The sequence below is a fragment of the Lissotriton vulgaris genome, unplaced genomic scaffold (assembly GCF_964263255.1).
Source record: "Lissotriton vulgaris unplaced genomic scaffold, aLisVul1.2 SCAFFOLD_410, whole genome shotgun sequence".
NCBI lineage: Eukaryota > Metazoa > Chordata > Amphibia > Caudata > Salamandridae > Lissotriton > Lissotriton vulgaris.
The window spans coordinates 544,730-561,960 of NW_028244089.1; the positions used below are offsets into that span (position 1 = coordinate 544,730).

At 51.1% G+C, this 17,231-nt stretch overlaps 1 protein-coding gene across 1 annotated transcript in view; it reads right to left on the reverse strand.

The window, feature by feature from the left end:
* CELSR3 (cadherin EGF LAG seven-pass G-type receptor 3) overlaps positions 1-17,231 on the reverse strand; it is a 690,139-nt gene that overhangs the window by 445,706 nt on the left and 227,202 nt on the right. Inside the window, exon 2 of the mRNA XM_086948740.1 lies at positions 10,754-11,392. Within this exon, the coding sequence (XP_086804866.1) occupies positions 10,754-11,392 (639 nt within the window). The remainder of the gene's footprint in view (positions 1-10,753; positions 11,393-17,231) is intronic.

Consider the following 17,231-nt stretch of genomic DNA (forward strand, 5'->3'; position numbering starts at 1 on the left):
AGATCTGCAGCATGGAAGGCTCCACGCTATGAGACACCAAACTCTGGAGCGTGGAAGGCTCCATGCTATGAGACACCAAACTCTGGAGCGTGGAAGGCTCCTGCTATGAGACACCAAACTCTGGAGCGTGGAAGGCTCCATGCTATGAAACACCAAGCTCTGGAGTGTGGAAGGCTCCATGCTATGAGACACAAACCTCTGGAGTGTGGAAGGCTCCATGCTATGAGACACCAACCTCTGGCGTGTGGAAGGCTCCATGCTATGAGACACCAAGATCTGCAGCATGGAAGGCTCCATGCTATGAGACACCAAACTCTGGAGCGTGGAAGGTTCCATGCTATGAAACACCAAGCTCTGGAGTGTGGAAGGCTCTATGCTATGAGACACCAAGCTCTGGAGTGTGGAAGGCTCCATGCTATGAGACACCAAGCTCTGGAGTGTGGAAGGCTCCATGCTATGAAACACCAAGCTCTGGAACGTGGAAGGCGCCATGCTATGAGACACCAACCTCTGGAGCGTGGAAGGCTCCATGCTATGAGACACCAAGCTTTGGAGCGTGGAAGGCTCCATGCTATGAAACACCAAGCTCTGGAACGTGGAAGGCGCCATGCTATGAGACACCAACCTCTGGAGCGTGAAAGGCTCCATGCTATGAGACACCAAGCTTTGGAGCGTGGAAGGCTCCATGCTATGAGACACCAAGCTCTGGAGCGGGGAAGGCTCCTGCTATGAGACTCCAAGCTCTGGAGCGTAGAAGGCTCCATGCTATGAGACACCAAGCTCTGGAGTGTGGAAGGCTCCTGCTATGAGACACCAAGCTCTGGAGCGTGGAAGGCTCCATGCTATGAGACACCAACCTCTGGAGCGTAGAAGGCTCCATGCTATGAGACACCAACATCTGGAGTGTGGAAGGCTCCATGCTATGAAACACCAAGCTCTGGAACGTGGAAGGCGCCATGCTATGAGACACCAACCTCTGGAGCGTAGAAGGCTCCTGGTATGAGACACCAAGCTCTGGAGCGTGGAAGGCTCCATGCTATGAGACACCAAGCTCTGGAGCGTGGAAGGCTCCATGCTATGAGACACCAACCTCTGGAGCGTAGAAGGCTCCATGCTATGAGACACCAACATCTGGAGTGTGGAAGGCTCCATGCTATGAAACACCAAGCTCTGGAACGTGGAAGGCGCCATGCTATGAGACACCAACCTCTGGAGCGTGGAAGGCTCCATGCTATGAGACACCAAGCTCTGGAGCGGGGAAGGCTTCTGCTATGAGACTCCAAGCTCTGGAGCGTAGAAGGCTCCATGCTATGAGACACCAAGCTCTGGAGTGTGGAAGGCTCCTGCTATGAGACACCAAGCTCTGGAGCGTGGAAGGCTCCATGCTATGAGACACCAACCTCTGGAGCGTAGAAGGTTCCATGCTATGAGACACCAACATCTGGAGTGTGGAAGGCTCCATGCTATGAAACACCAAGCTCTGGAACGTGGAAGGCGCCATGCTATGAGACACCAACCTCTGGAGCGTAGAAGGCTCCTGGTATGAGACACCAAGCTCTGGAGCGTGGAAGGCTCCATGCTATGAGACACCAACCTCTGGCGTGTGGAAGGCTCCATGCTATGAGACACCAAGATCTGCAGCATGGAAGGCTCCATGCTATGAGACACCAAGATCTGCAGCATGGAAGGCTCCATGCTATGAGACACCAAACTCTGGAGCGTGGAAGGCTCCATGCTATGAGACACCAAACTCTGGAGCGTGGAAGGCTCCTGCTATGAGACACCAAACTCTGGAGCGTGGAAGGCTCCATGCTATGAAACACCAAGCTCTGGAGTGTGGAAGGCTCCATGCTATGAGACACAAACCTCTGGAGTGTGGAAGGCTCCATGCTATGAGACACCAACCTCTGGCGTGTGGAAGGCTCCATGCTATGAGACACCAAGATCTGCAGCATGGAAGGCTCCATGCTATGAGACACCAAACTCTGGAGCGTGGAAGGCTCCATGCTATGAAACACCAAGCTCTGGAGTGTGGAAGGCTCCATGCTATGAGACACCAAGCTCTGGAGCGTGGAAGGCTCCATGCTATGAGACACCAAGCTCTGGAGTGTGGAAGGCTCCATGCTATGAAACACCAAGCTCTGGAACGTGGAAGGCGCCATGCTATGAGACACCAACCTCTGGAGCGTGGAAGGCTCCATGCTATGAGACACCAAGCTTTGGAGCGTGGAAGGCTCCATGCTATGAAACACCAAGCTCTGGAACGTGGAAGGCGCCATGCTATGAGACACCAACCTCTGGAGCGTGGAAGGCTCCATGCTATGAGACACCAAGCTTTGGAGCGTGGAAGGCTCCATGCTATGAGACACCAAGCTCTGGAGCGAGGAAGGCTCCTGCTATGAGACTCCAAGCTCTGGAGCGTAGAAGGCTCCATGCTATGAGACACCAAGCTCTGGAGTGTGGAAGGCTCCTGCTATGAGACACCAAGCTCTGGAGCGTGGAAGGCTCCATGCTATTAGACACCAACCTCTGGAGCGTAGAAGGCTCCATGCTATGAGACACCAACATCTGGAGTGTGGAAGGCTCCATGCTATGAAACACCAAGCTCTGGAACGTGGAAGGCGCCATGCTATGAGACACCAACCTCTGGAGCGTAGAAGGCTCCTGGTATGAGACACCAAGCTCTGGAGCGTGGAAGGCTCCATGCTATGAGACACCAAGCTCTGGAGCGTGGAAGGCTCCGTGCTATGAGACACCAACCTCTGGAGCGTAGAAGGCTCCATGCTATGAGACACCAACATCTGGAGTGTGGAAGGCTCCATGCTATGAAACACCAAGCTCTGGAACGTGGAAGGCGCCATGCTATGAGACACCAACCTCTGGAGCGTGGAAGGCTCCATGCCATGAGACACCAAGCTCTGGAGCGGGGAAGGCTCCTGCTATGAGACTCCAAGCTCTGGAGCGTAGAAGGCTCCATGCTATGAGACACCAAGCTCTGGAGTGTGGAAGGCTCCTGCTATGAGACACCAAGCTCTGGAGCGTGGAAGGCTCCATGCTATGAGACACCAACCTCTGGAGCGTAGAAGGCTCCATGCTATGAGACACCAACATCTGGAGTGTGGAAGGCTCCATGCTATGAAACACCAAGCTCTGGAACGTGGAAGGCGCCATGCTATGAGACACCAACCTCTGGAGCGTAGAAGGCTCCTGGTATGAGACACCAAGCTCTGGAGCGTGGAAGGCTCCATGCTATGAGACACCAAGCTCTGGAGCGTGGAAGGCTCCATGCTATGAGACAACAACCTCTGGAGCGTAGAAGGCTCCATGCTATGAGACACCAAGCTCTGGAGCGTGGAAGGCTCCATGCTATGAGACACCAACCTCTGGAGCGTAGAAGGTTCCATGCTATGAGACACCAACATCTGGAGTGTGGAAGGCTCCATGCTATGAAACACCAAGCTCTGGAACGTGGAAGGCGCCATGCTATGAGACACCAACCTCTGGAGTGGGGAAGGCTCCTGCTATGAGACTCCAAGCTCTGGAGCGTAGAAGGCTCCATGCTATGAGACACCAAGCTCTGGAGTGTGGAAGGCTCCTGCTATGAGACACCAACCTCTGGAGTGTGGAAGGCTCCATGCTATGAGACACCAAGATCTGCAGCATGGAAGGCTCCATGCTATGAGACACCAAACTCTGGAGCGTGGAAGGCTCCATGCTATGAGACACCAAACTCTGGAGCGTGGAAGGCTCCTGCTATGAGACACCAAACTCTGGAGCGTGGAAGGCTCCATGCTATGAAACACCAAGCTCTGGAGTGTGGAAGGCTCCATGCTATGAGACACAAACCTCTGGAGTGTGGAAGGCTCCATGCTATGAGACACCAACCTCTGGCGTGTGGAAGGCTCCATGCTATGAGACACCAAGATCTGCAGCATGGAAGGCTCCATGCTATGAGACACCAAACTCTGGAGCGTGGAAGGCTCCATGCTATGAAACACCAAGCTCTGGAGTGTGGAAGGCTCCATGCTATGAGACACCAAGCTCTGGAGCGTGGAAGGCTCCATGCTATGAGACACCAAGCTCTGGAGTGTGGAAGGCTCCATGCTATGAAACACCAAGCTCTGGAACGTGGAAGGCGCCATGCTATGAGACACCAACCTCTGGAGCGTGGAAGGCTCCATGCTATGAGACACCAAGCTTTGGAGCGTGGAAGGCTCCATGCTATGAAACACCAAGCTCTGGAACGTGGAAGGCGCCATGCTATGAGACACCAACCTCTGGAGCGTGGAAGGCTCCATGCTATGAGACACCAAGCTTTGGAGCGTGGAAGGCTCCATGCTATGAGACACCAAGCTCTGGAGCGAGGAAGGCTCCTGCTATGAGACTCCAAGCTCTGGAGCGTAGAAGGCTCCATGCTATGAGACACCAAGCTCTGGAGTGTGGAAGGCTCCTGCTATGAGACACCAAGCTCTGGAGCGTGGAAGGCTCCATGCTATTAGACACCAACCTCTGGAGCGTAGAAGGCTCCATGCTATGAGACACCAACATCTGGAGTGTGGAAGGCTCCATGCTATGAAACACCAAGCTCTGGAACGTGGAAGGCGCCATGCTATGAGACACCAACCTCTGGAGCGTAGAAGGCTCCTGGTATGAGACACCAAGCTCTGGAGCGTGGAAGGCTCCATGCTATGAGACACCAAGCTCTGGAGCGTGGAAGGCTCCGTGCTATGAGACACCAACCTCTGGAGCGTAGAAGGCTCCATGCTATGAGACACCAACATCTGGAGTGTGGAAGGCTCCATGCTATGAAACACCAAGCTCTGGAACGTGGAAGGCGCCATGCTATGAGACACCAACCTCTGGAGCGTGGAAGGCTCCATGCTATGAGACACCAAGCTCTGGAGCGGGGAAGGCTCCTGCTATGAGACTCCAAGCTCTGGAGCGTAGAAGGCTCCATGCTATGAGACACCAAGCTCTGGAGTGTGGAAGGCTCCTGCTATGAGACACCAAGCTCTGGAGCGTGGAAGGCTCCATGCTATGAGACACCAACCTCTGGAGCGTAGAAGGCTCCATGCTATGAGACACCAACATCTGGAGTGTGGAAGGCTCCATGCTATGAAACACCAAGCTCTGGAACGTGGAAGGCGCCATGCTATGAGACACCAACCTCTGGAGCGTAGAAGGCTCCTGGTATGAGACACCAAGCTCTGGAGCGTGGAAGGCTCCATGCTATGAGACACCAAGCTCTGGAGCGTGGAAGGCTCCATGCTATGAGACAACAACCTCTGGAGCGTAGAAGGCTCCATGCTATGAGACACCAACATCTGGAGTGTGGAAGGCTCCATGCTATGAAACACCAAGCTCTGGAACGTGGAAGGCGCCATGCTATGAGACACCAACCTCTGGAGCGTGGAAGGCTCCATGCTATGAGACACCAAGCTTTGGAGCGTGGAAGGCTCCATGCTATGAGACACCAAGCTCTGGAGTGGGGAAGGCTCCTGCTATGAGACTCCAAGCTCTGGAGCGTAGAAGGCTCCATGCTATGAGACACCAAGCTCTGGAGTGTGGAAGGCTCCTGCTATGAGACACCAACCTCTGGAGTGTGGAAGGCTCCTGCTAAGAGACACCAAGCTCTGGAGCGTAGAAGGCTCCTGCTATGAGACACCAAACTCTGGAGCGTGGAAGGCTCCATGCTATGAGACACCAAGCTCTGGAGCGTGGAAGGCTTCATGCTATGAGACACCAAGCTCTGGAGCGTGGAAGGCTCCTGCTTTGAGACACCACGCTCTGGAGCTTGGAAAACTCCATGCTATGAGACACCAAGTTCTGGAGCGTGGAAGGCTCCATGCTGTCAGACTCCAAGCTCTGGAGCGTGGAAGGCTCCATGCTATGAGACACAAACCTCTGGAGTGTGGAAGGCTCCATGCTATGAGACATTAAGCTCAGGAGCATGGAAGACTCCATGCTATGAGACACCAACCTCTGGAGCATGGAAGGCTCCTGCTATGAGACACCAAGCTCTGGAGCGTGGAAGGCTCCATGCTATGAGACACCAAGCTCTGGAGTGTGGAAGGCTCCATGGTAACTGACACCACGCTTGGGAAAGCGGGTGACTCTGTGGTAAGGAACACCAAGCTCAGGAGTGTGGAATTCTCCATGCAGTGGGACACCAAGCTCGGGAGTGTCGAAAGCTCCATGCTTAGGAACACCACGATTCAGAGTCTAGAAAGCAGCATAGTTAGGGACACCAACCTCAGGAGTATGGAAGGATCCACACTATGAGATGCCAAGCTCTGTAGTCAGGAAGGCTGCAAAGTAAGGGACACCGGGTTCAGAATGTGGAATGCACATGTATGGGACAACCAACTAGAGATCCCTTCAGGCAAAGGGTAGTTCAGGTACAACAGGTGGAAATGGGGGAAGGCAGGTGTTCAGTCAAGAAGGTGCAGAAGACAATGAGTTCAGAAACTGTCCTGTTTGGGCTTACAGGTTTTATCAAGCAAAGAGATCCCATGGGCCAGTAAGAGGCACGGACATGTTAAATAGTATTTTGTACTTGTTTATCCCTTGCAAATGACAAGTATTTAGCTGAAAGTCTTATGTAATTCATTCTAGTGATTGCATCTGCCTACAACAGGGCGGGCTGTCCTAGATCGTAAAGTAGCTGAATATTAACCGTGCTTATATAATGCTCCATGCAGCATCTCGGATGTCTAAGCACATTGCACTGTTTGCTACAGGACTACCACGGCACAGACTGGTAGCTTTACGGCTATCAGAATTTGAGGTTTTGCTTTACAAAATCCCAAGTGTACCTTAAATCACCAGTGTTTAAAATGGGGCGGCAGGACGTGGTTATTCTTCTAGTTATCTTCTCTGCCCCTACTGTTTGTTTGTTCATTTAAATTGTTCCACCCATCTCCTGACGTACCATTTTCTAAACTCCCCAGAGATGAGTTTCACTTCAGGCCCTCTATCTACACCCTTTGTTTGGTCCGAGCCAGGCCCTGTCCAGGAGGCCACACTCCTTTTACGGTTGTCGTGTTGTGTGCCCATGGTTCTTCCCGCGTGCCGGAAGGCAACCTGGTGGTTTGGGAGGTAAGCCTCTGTTTTGAACTTATGTTGAGAGACACCTGGCTGATTATGACTGGATTCGTGGGTGCATGCTCCCCATGCGGCATTGGAGTAGGCAGTGGCGTAAAGCAAAATGACCCCCTCCCCAGCAGAATGTAATGAGGGGCCTCAGAGTCTCCATATTTCATCAATGAGCGCCCTAGACTCATTTCTGAAGGCTCCAAAGTGGTGGAGAGAGTCAGGCATCCTAGGGTAGAAGCACCTAGTTTATGCTGAGACCACACTTGGTTACGAATGTGTATGAAGCTGATGCTTGTTTCTACTCAGCCTCTTTCTGAGCTCACTGTACGGTGTTTCTTCTTCATAGCTACTTCAGAGTCCTCTTCCTATTCTCTATTGAGGAGCATCAATCCACTTTTGTGGGCTGTCTGGTTGTATATGAGCTCTGGCTGTGTATTTATGAGCCCTACCATCTGTTGAGTGTTGTGCACCTATGCATCGAGGTGCAGGACTTGGAGGTGTGGAGACATAGGCTCTTTTGAACCTGGCCCTCCTTATCAACATACGGTTGTAGCAGCGCTAGACTCAATGGTACTAAAGTCCTGTTTTATTCAGGGGTGTCTTCTGTCCCCATACACAGGGTGAAGCTCACCACTGCGGATCAAGGCGACTCCGGCAAGAAACCTGACCGGGCACTTCTTTTCAACACATTCTGGTATGCTAGTGTTGTAGTATGGTTAATGTATAAGTCATGTGGTGGGATAACCCCGGATTGTGGTATTCCAATGTTGGAACTTTTTTCTGCTTTTTTCAGGACTTGAATTGATCAGACCCAACCTAAGCTTTTCTCAGCAGCTTTTAAGAAGATCCAGTTATTTAGGTGTGAAGGTGGCAGTACTGAGGGAAGTGTAAACCACCCCCCGCACCCGCTTTGCGGACTCACTACCTCTTCATAGTGTTTCAGGTAGCCTTCCTGCTGTTCCTTTCCCTAGTCCCTACCCCTAGGCTAGCCACTCTGGTAATCAGTGCTTTCATGGCAAGTCAGAATCAGTGGTACCAGAATGAGGGACATTTTGAGCATTGTACCAACCCAAAGGATGCAGGAAGAGCTGGCACTAGCGAAGTGATAATGGAAAGTTGACCATCCTACACAACCCAGATGGCAGGCAGCCCCGCGTTCTCCTCACCCCCACCTTACCACTAAAAAAAACTGTGTTAATTCACATTCTTTCATACATTAAAGGGTTATGTTAACATAATGGAGCTCCAACATAGGTGCAAGGTAGCTTCAGGTCAGGGGACCAGAGGTAGAGCAGGCAAGTTGTAGGAAGAGATAAATCAGCATAACTAATTAATGACTCCACGTTGCTTTTGGTGAGTGGTGCAATGACCCACTGACAGTGTAAGTCAACATGTGGTACGTACATTCCAAACAATGCACCGTGCAATTGGCTGATACGGCTGCCTAGCCCTCAGGGCGTTCCTGTGGCTGCCCCAGGCTGGGGTGATTTGACTCTAGCCCGATGCATCCTCCCCGGCAAACACTCCCAGGGACACTGGGCTACTTCAATCTTCACAGGAGCAGCGCAATCCGAATCACCAAAACCCACAAACATCAGCCGTGAAGGGCATGGTCGCTGGAACCTTCTCAGCCACCCCTGAATAGGAATTGGGGCTAATCCCACTGGAGGTTTGGGGCGTGGGATGTGAGCTGCAGGGGTAGCATGGGAGGTAGAGGTGGAGGTTTAGGGTCATGTGGCAGAAAAGATACATGAGGCCCAGAACGGCCATAGAGGCGCCCCTGGGAGGTGAAATATTCTGTGTATCCATTGAAGTGTGGGTGATACGTAGAGACACTCTGAAAGAGGGAAGAGCGCAGGAAAAGGCACCTCCTAATGAAATCATGAATCCCACAAGAGCACAACAGGACTTACAATGCTTGTCTCAATTTTAGAAAGGAGCAGTCATACATGCCAATAGACCCGATTCAGGCGGGACACTCAACATTTTTCAAGCCAAAAACTGGTTTCTTCTGGTGGTCTCCGGCCTGAATTGCCTCTGCTTCAATGAAAATTAATGGGGGAAAAACATTCTCCCGGTTATTTCTTAAAAGCCTCCCACTTTCCTCTTCTCAAATGATGCTATTTATGGAGCATGCACAGACTAAAGTCCTTATAGCATAGTTTCATAATTGAAAGAGGCACACCGAAAAGCATCAGCCCTGGGGGAGCAGAACACAGTGTTGTTACACATGACATCCATTGAGAAGCGGTGCTCCTGGGCCCTGTCCAATACTCTGCACTACTGGAATCTTTCACAAGTCTCTCAGAGGAACTGCCTGTCAAACCAACGCTAGAACATGGTGCTATGAAAATCAATGTGTGCCAGCATCAGAGTGTACAAGCACCTCGAGGGGAGGGCAAATCCCGGCCTAAAACACTTCCACGCGATGCATCTTCCTGCTAGTTCTGTCTAATAGTACGGACAGAGATGGGACAGACAGACTGGATTCCCTCTGCCTCCAGGTCTTAGAGGAAGGCTGAGTCCATACCAGTTTTTCAGGTCAGCCATTAAGTAACTCAGGTTTCATTTCCAATCATTGTACGTAAATGCTATGTGGCTACCTTGAAAATCTGCCATGGATCCGGCTTCCAGGATCTACAATGGATACAGGACTCATGGTGTTTGGAAAACATTGTTTGTCTCTTGTAATAAGCGAGAGTGGGTCCATCTTCACTGTTTGTCCCGCGGTCCATGTTCCAAACAACAAGAGCTCACAGACTCCAGCACATGGAGTACATCTTCACATCGCATAATCTGCCATGGGTGAACCCATCAACATCTGGAAAAACCCACCACAGGTGAACCCATCAACATCTGGAACGACCTACCACAGGTGAACCCATCAACATCTGGAACGGCCTACCACAGGTGAACCCATCAACATCTGGCAAAACCTTCTATAGGTGAACCCATCAACATCTGGAAAAAACTACTTCAGGTGAACCCATCAACATCTGGAAAAACCTACCACAGGTGAACCCATCAACATCTGGCACAACCTACTACAGGTGAACCCATTAACATCTGACACAACCTCCCACAGGTGAGCCCATCAACACCTGGCACAGGTGAACACATCATCATCTGGCACAGATGAACCAATGATCATCTGTCAGAGGTTAACTTATCAACATGTTCTATCAAGACCACAAAGAATAAATAAACCAACATCTCCTTTTTAGCAGTGCACAATCACAAAGATCCCGTCTCAAGGAATATTCCTCATGCAACCCTCAAGGACATGCAGTGTGTGGCGGTATAACTATGCATAATGTTGTTGTGATGCACAATGAGGTGACATGAGGTTGCTGCGTTCTGAATATCTGGCATCTAAATTAGATGGGTTCTCCACAATTAATGCGTTATCTTGAATCAATCCACTGACATTTCTCGTCATAATCCCCCAAATGTCATTTTTGCATCCAGGCCACAGCAGCTGGGAGCCTGACTCATTTCCATCCATACCATCTGTTGCACTCCTAATTGCACTCCTCTTACAGAAGCCATTAAGCATGACTCTGCCAATCACAGGATGTCCCGCCCCCCCTTCTATGTGGCCATACAGTCTGGTATACCTCGAAGGAACACTTAAAGAATCTGAATATCATGTTCTTACCTGAGAATTGCTGCTGGCAGATGCAGGTGTAGCCCCCTTCCCTCCGGGCACATACGCCCCCGTTGTGGCAGGGGTTGGAGTAGCAGAGGTTGATCTCCGTCTCGCAGTAGTCCCCGGTGAATCCCTGAGGGCAGCGGCAGCGCAGGCCCGTTATAGGGTGTATTGGCCTGAACAGAATGGACTCCGAGCTGATAAACGGAGCGGAGCTGTCGAATTTGAGCACCGAGATGCACTTCATGTAGTTCTCGCAGGGCTCCCGCAGGCAGACGTTGTCGTCGAAGGGCAGGACCTCCAGCATGGACACGGAGGTCAGCGCCATCCTCTTCATGTAGAGCTGCTCCTGGAGGTCCTCCGAGCTGAAGAACTGGCCCCGCACACCTGTGGGCACCAGGGCCGAGAAGCTGACGTTGAGGATGGCCCCACCAACATCGGTGTCATTCTGGATGTTGAAGATGAAGACGTCCTCCTTGGGGGTGGCCAGCACGGTGGCCACCCCCTCCAGAAAGCTGGTGAGCAGCGGGGACAAGAAGCGCTCCTGGGACATGTTCTCCAGCCGCACGGTGATGCTGTTGGCCAACATGTCCTCCGTGATGATGATCACCCTCAAGACACACTGCGCGGTCACACTGTGGATCCCATCTGCGGAAGGAAGAGAGAGGGTTAACATCACCTGGACTTTAGGATTCTGGATTTGTTTCAGAGCGTTAGCTTCACTTGAAACAGCAGAGATCTAAGATTCAGCTCTACATCAAGGCATGAAGAAGTACAAAGCACTAACAGAAGACACTGTGTGTAACTGGTTTTACCTACAGAAGACACTGTAATCTGTGTGTCACTGGGTTTATAGAAGACAATGTAATCTGTGTGTCACTGGGTTTATAGAAGACACTGTAATCTGTGTGTAACTGGTCTTATAATAACCATTAGATGTACTTAGCGTTGTGCGTTCACCTAGCAATAGAGTGGAGTATATACGCATGCTGTTGGGCTCACTGAAGTACAGAGGGACCAAAGATAAGATATTAACGTAAACGTTCAAATTACAGGTGTATTGGCAAGAACATAGTCACAATTTAGGATTTGCAAGCAAGCTGTGGTTGTATGTCAGTACACTGAATTTTTAATATAACACTATGCTCTTATTGTAGTCAAAAATATCCACGATCAAACTAGCAAGATTTACTCCTAATTCCACATCTAAGTGCCTTGATGATATGTGTGTATACATCATCCAGCTACATAGATGTGGAGTTAAGCGTCACAAAGCTGTACATACTTATATATTCTTACCATCTTGATATTTTGGTTGTCGATATTTTTGCTACGATGTTATGCTAGCGCAATGTTATATGTTTGAAATTTGGGTACCATCCCCCAGAAATACCCCTTTGGCCAATCTTCAAGGACCTGGTCCACCAGCCGCAGCCTCAAAGGCCAATCACAGCTCAGATATACAAGAGGCAGCTGCTGCAGGACCACACTGGATCCTGTGAATCATACTCCCCTTTCTGAAGCCTTCAGTCGCTAGACCCCTTCATTGCGCCTCTGTGGCCATCTACAGGTATCCCGCCTCCTCCCCTACCCAATGAGTGGTCAACACACGCCGGCAGCCATGCAAAGCGGAATCTTGCAATACTTCCATGGGGGTAATAAGAGGGGGAGGCCGTCCTGTCACCGCTGAGGAGTGCGGTGCCTATACCACAGGTGAGCGCCGCAAGCCAGTGCCAGGTCTGGGGGGGGTGGCGGCTCATTCATCATTCTGGAGGGAGCAAGGAAGCTGCATCTCCACGAGGAATACTGGCGGGTTCCAGAGAATTACTCACCTGAGCCCCCCCTTGCAGTTAAAGTCGCCTCTGCTAATGTGTCTCCCAATGGAAAGCGTCCCTCGCACACTGCCAGCAAGGACAGGAAGAAGCCTCGGGAAGTCCATTTATCTCAAACACAAAATCATTTCGCGCTCTCGCAGTCTCTAGAATGCTCTGAATCACACATACATCTACCAGCACATGGCTGGGTATCTATCAGTATGAGGCGTGCTGGATATCTGTCAGTATGAGGCGTGCTGGGTATCTGTCAGCATGAGGCGTGCTGGGTATCTGCCAGCACGAGGCATGCTGGGTATCAGTCAGCATGAGGTATGCTGGGTATCTGTTGGCACAAGGCATGCTGGGTATCTGTCAGCACGAGGCATGCCAGGTATCTGTCAGCATGAGGCATGCTGGGTATTTGTCAGCATGAGGTATGCTGGGTATCTGTCAGCACGAGGTCTGCTGGGTATCTGCCAGTGTGAGGCATGCTGGGTATCCGTCAGCACGAGGCATGCTGGGTATCTGTCAGCATGAGGCGTGCTGAGCATCTGCCTGCATGAGGCATGCCGGTTATCTGTCAGTATGAGGCGTGCTGGGTATCTGTCAGTATGAGACAAGCTGGGTACTGTCAGTATGAGGCATGCTGGGTACTGTCAGTATGAGGCGTGCTTGGTATCTGTCAGTATGAGGCATGCTGTGTATCTGTCAGCGTGAGGTATGCTGGGTATCCGTCAGCACGAGGCATGCTGGGTATCTGTCAGCATGAGGCGTGCTGAGCATCTGCCTGCATGAGGCATGCCGGTTATCTGTCAGTATGAGGCGTGCTGGGTATCTGTCAGTATGGGACAAGCTGGGTACTGTCAGTATGAGGCATGCTGGGTACTGTCAGTATGAGGCGTGCTTGGTATCTGTCAGTATGAGGCATGCTGTGTATCTGTTGGGATGAGGCATGCTGGGTATCTGTCAGCATGAGGCGTTCTTGGTATCTGTCAGTGCGAGCCATGCTGGGTATCTGTCAGCTGGAGGCATCATGGTATCTGTCCGCACAAGGTATGCTGGGTATCTGTTGGCATGAGGCATGCTGGGCATCTGTTGGTATGAGGCATCTTGGGTATCTGTCAGCATGAGGTGTGCTGGGTATCTGTCGGGATGAGGCATGCTGGGTATCTGTTGGGATGAGGCATGCTGGGTATCTGTCGGGATGAGGCATGTTGGGTATCTGCCAGCACGAGGCATGCTGGGTATCTGTCAGGATGAGGCATGTTGGGTATCTATCAACATGAGGCATGCTGGGTATCTGTCAGCATGAGGCATGCTGGGTACCTGTCGGGATGAGGCATGCTGAGTATCTGTCAGCATGAGGCATGCTGTGTATCTGTCAGCATGAGGCGTGCTGTGTATCTGTCAGCATGAGGCGTGCTGGGTATCTGTCAGCATGAGGCATGCTGGGTATCTGTCAGCACGAGGCATGCTGGGTATCTGTCAGCATGAGGCATGCTGGGTATCTGTCAGCATGAGGCATGCCAGGTATCTGTCAGTATGAGGGTGCTGGGTATCTGTCAGCGTGAGGCATGCTGGGTATCTGTTAGCATGAGGCATGCTGGGTATCTGTCAGCATGAGGGGGGCTGGGTATCCGTTAGCATGAGGCATGCTGGATATCTGTCAGCATGAGGGTGCTGGGTATCTGTCAGCATGAGGCATGCTGGGTATCTGTCGGTATGAAGCATGCCAGGTATCTGTCAGTATGAGGCGTGTTGGGTATCTGTCAGTATGAGGGTGCTGGGTATCTGTCAGCGTGAGGCATGCTGGGTATCTGTTAGCATGAGGCATGCTGGGTATCTGTCAGCATGAGGGTGATGGGTATCTGTCAGCGTAAGGCATGCTGGGTATCAGTTAGCATGAGGGTGCTGGCTATCTGTCCGCGTGAGGCATGCTGGGTATCTGTCAGCATGAGGGGGCTGGGTATCTGTCAGCATGAGGCATGCTGGGTATCTGTCGGCATGAGGCATGCTGTGTATCTGTCAGCATGAGGCATGCTGAGTATCTGTCTGTGTGAGGCATATTGGGTATCTGTCAGTATGAGGAGTGCTGGGTATCTGTCAGCATGAGGCATGCTGGGTATCTGTCAGCCAGAGGCATTCTGGGTATCTGTATGTATGAGGTGTGCCGGGTATCTGTCAGAACGAGGCATGCCGGGTATCTTCCAGCATGAGGCATGCTGGGTATCCGTCAGCATGAGGGTGCTGGTTATCTGTCAGCGTGAAGCATGCTGGGTATCTGTCAGCATGAGGGTGCTGGGTATCTGTCAGCGTGAGGCATGCTGGGTATCTGTCAACATGAGGGTGCTGGGTATCTGTCAGCGTGAGGTGTGCTGGGTATCTGTCGGTATGAGGCATGCTGGGTATCTGTCGGTATGAGGCATGCTGGGTATCTGTCGGCATGAGACGTAGTGTATCTGTCAGCGCGAGGCATGCTGGGTATCGTCAGTATGAGGCGTGCTGGGTATCCGTCAGCATGAGGCATGCTGGTTATCTGTCAGCATGAGGGTGCTGGGTTATTGTCAGCGTGAGGCATGCTGTGTATCTGTTAGCATGAGAGTGCTGGGTATCTGTCAGCGTGAAGAATGCTGGGTATTTGTCAGTATGAGGCGTCCTGGGTATCTGTCAGCATGAGGCATGCTGGGTATCTGTCAGCATGAGGGTGCTGGGTATCTGTCAGCATGAGGCATGCTGGGTATCTGTCAGCATGATGGTCCTGGGTATCTGTCAGCCTGAGGCATGCTGGGTATCTGTCAGTATGAGGCATGCTGGGTATCTGTCAGTATGAGGTGTGCAGGGTATCTGTCAGTATGAGGCATGCTGGGTATCTGTCAGCATGAGGGTGCTGGGTTATTGTCAGCGTGAGGCATGCTGTGTATCTGTTAGCATGAGAGTGCTGGGTATCTGTCAGCGTGAAGAATGCTGGGTATTTGTCAGTATGAGGCGTCCTGGGTAATCTGTCAGCATGAGGCATGCTGGGTATCTGTCAGCATGAGGGTGCTGGGTATCTGTCAGCATGAAGCATGCTGGGTATCTGTCAGCATGATGGTCCTGGGTATCTGTCAGCCTGAGGCATGCTGGGTATCTGTCAGCCTGAGGCATGCTGGGTATCTGTCAGTATGAGGCATGCTGGGTATCTGTCAGTATGAGGTGTGCAGGGTATCTGTCAGTATGAGGCATGCTGGGTATCTGTCAGTATGAGGTGTGCAGGGTATCTGTCAGTATGAGGCATGCTGGGCATCTTTCAGCATAAGGCATGCTGGGTATCTGTCAGTACGAGGCGTGCTGGGTATCTGTTGGGATGAGGCATGCTGGGTATCTTTCAGCATGAGGCGTGCTGGGTATCTGTCGCCATGAGGCATTAGGCATGCTGAGCATCTGTCAGCATGAGGCATGCTGGGTATCTGTCAGCATGAGGCATGCTGGGTATCTGGTTTAGAGAAGGCTGGTTTATTGACAAAGGAGGCTAATATGATAATATAAGTTCATCTAAGTCTTTCAATAAAGGCTTGAATCACGCCCATTCATACACCTGCTACAGCAGACTCATCTTTAATACTCAGACTTGCCTGGGTTCAAACCCGCGGGCCTCAGGTGGCACAGACTTAACACAGTGGGCTGGGCACCCACATACCTGTCCTACCAGGGACTACTGCCAACCTCAAAATTCCCAAAGGCCAGCCTGTGTCAGATTTCAAGGTTCTTAGCCAAGGTAGGACTTGCAGAGGATGGAACTGCACAAGGTGCCAAGTATATGCCTACTCTTACAAGGTGCCAAGTATATGCCTACTCTTACAAGGTGCAAAGTATATGCCTACTCTTACAAGGTGCCAAGTATATGCCTACTCTTACAAGCTGCCAAGTATATGCCTACTCTTACAAGCTGCCAGGTATATGCCTACTCTTACAAGGTGCCAAGTATATGCCTACTCTTACAAGGTGCAAAGTATATGCCTACTCTTACAAGGTGCCAAGTATATGCCTACTCTTACAAGCTGCCAAGTATATGCCTACTCTTACAAGCTGCCAGGTATATGCCTACTCTTACAAGCTGCCAAGTATATGCCTACTCTTACAAGCTGCCAGGTATATGCCCACTCTTACAAGCTGCGAGGTATATGCCCACTCTTACAAGCTGCCAGGTATATGCCTACTCTTACAAGCTGCCAGGTATATGCCTACTCTTACAAGCTGCCAGGTATATGCCTACTCTTACAAGGTGCCAATTATATGCCTACTCTTACAAGGTGCAAAGTATATGCCTACTCTTACAAGGTGCCAAGTATATGCCTACTCTTACAAGCTGCCAAGTATATGCCTACTCTTACAAGCTGCCAGGTATATGCCTACTCTTACAAGGTGCCAAGTATATGCCTACTCTTACAGGTTGCAAAGTATATGCCTACTCTTACAAGGTGCCAAGTATATGCCTACTCTTACAAGCTGCCAAGTATATGCCTACTCTTACAAGGTGCCAAGTATGTGCCTACTCTTACAAGGTGCCAAGTATATGCCTACTCTTACAAGGTGCCAAGTATGTGCCTACTCTTACAAGGTGCCAAGTATATGCCTACTCTTACAAGCTGCCAGGTATATGCCTACTCTTACAAGCTGCCAAGTATATGCCTACT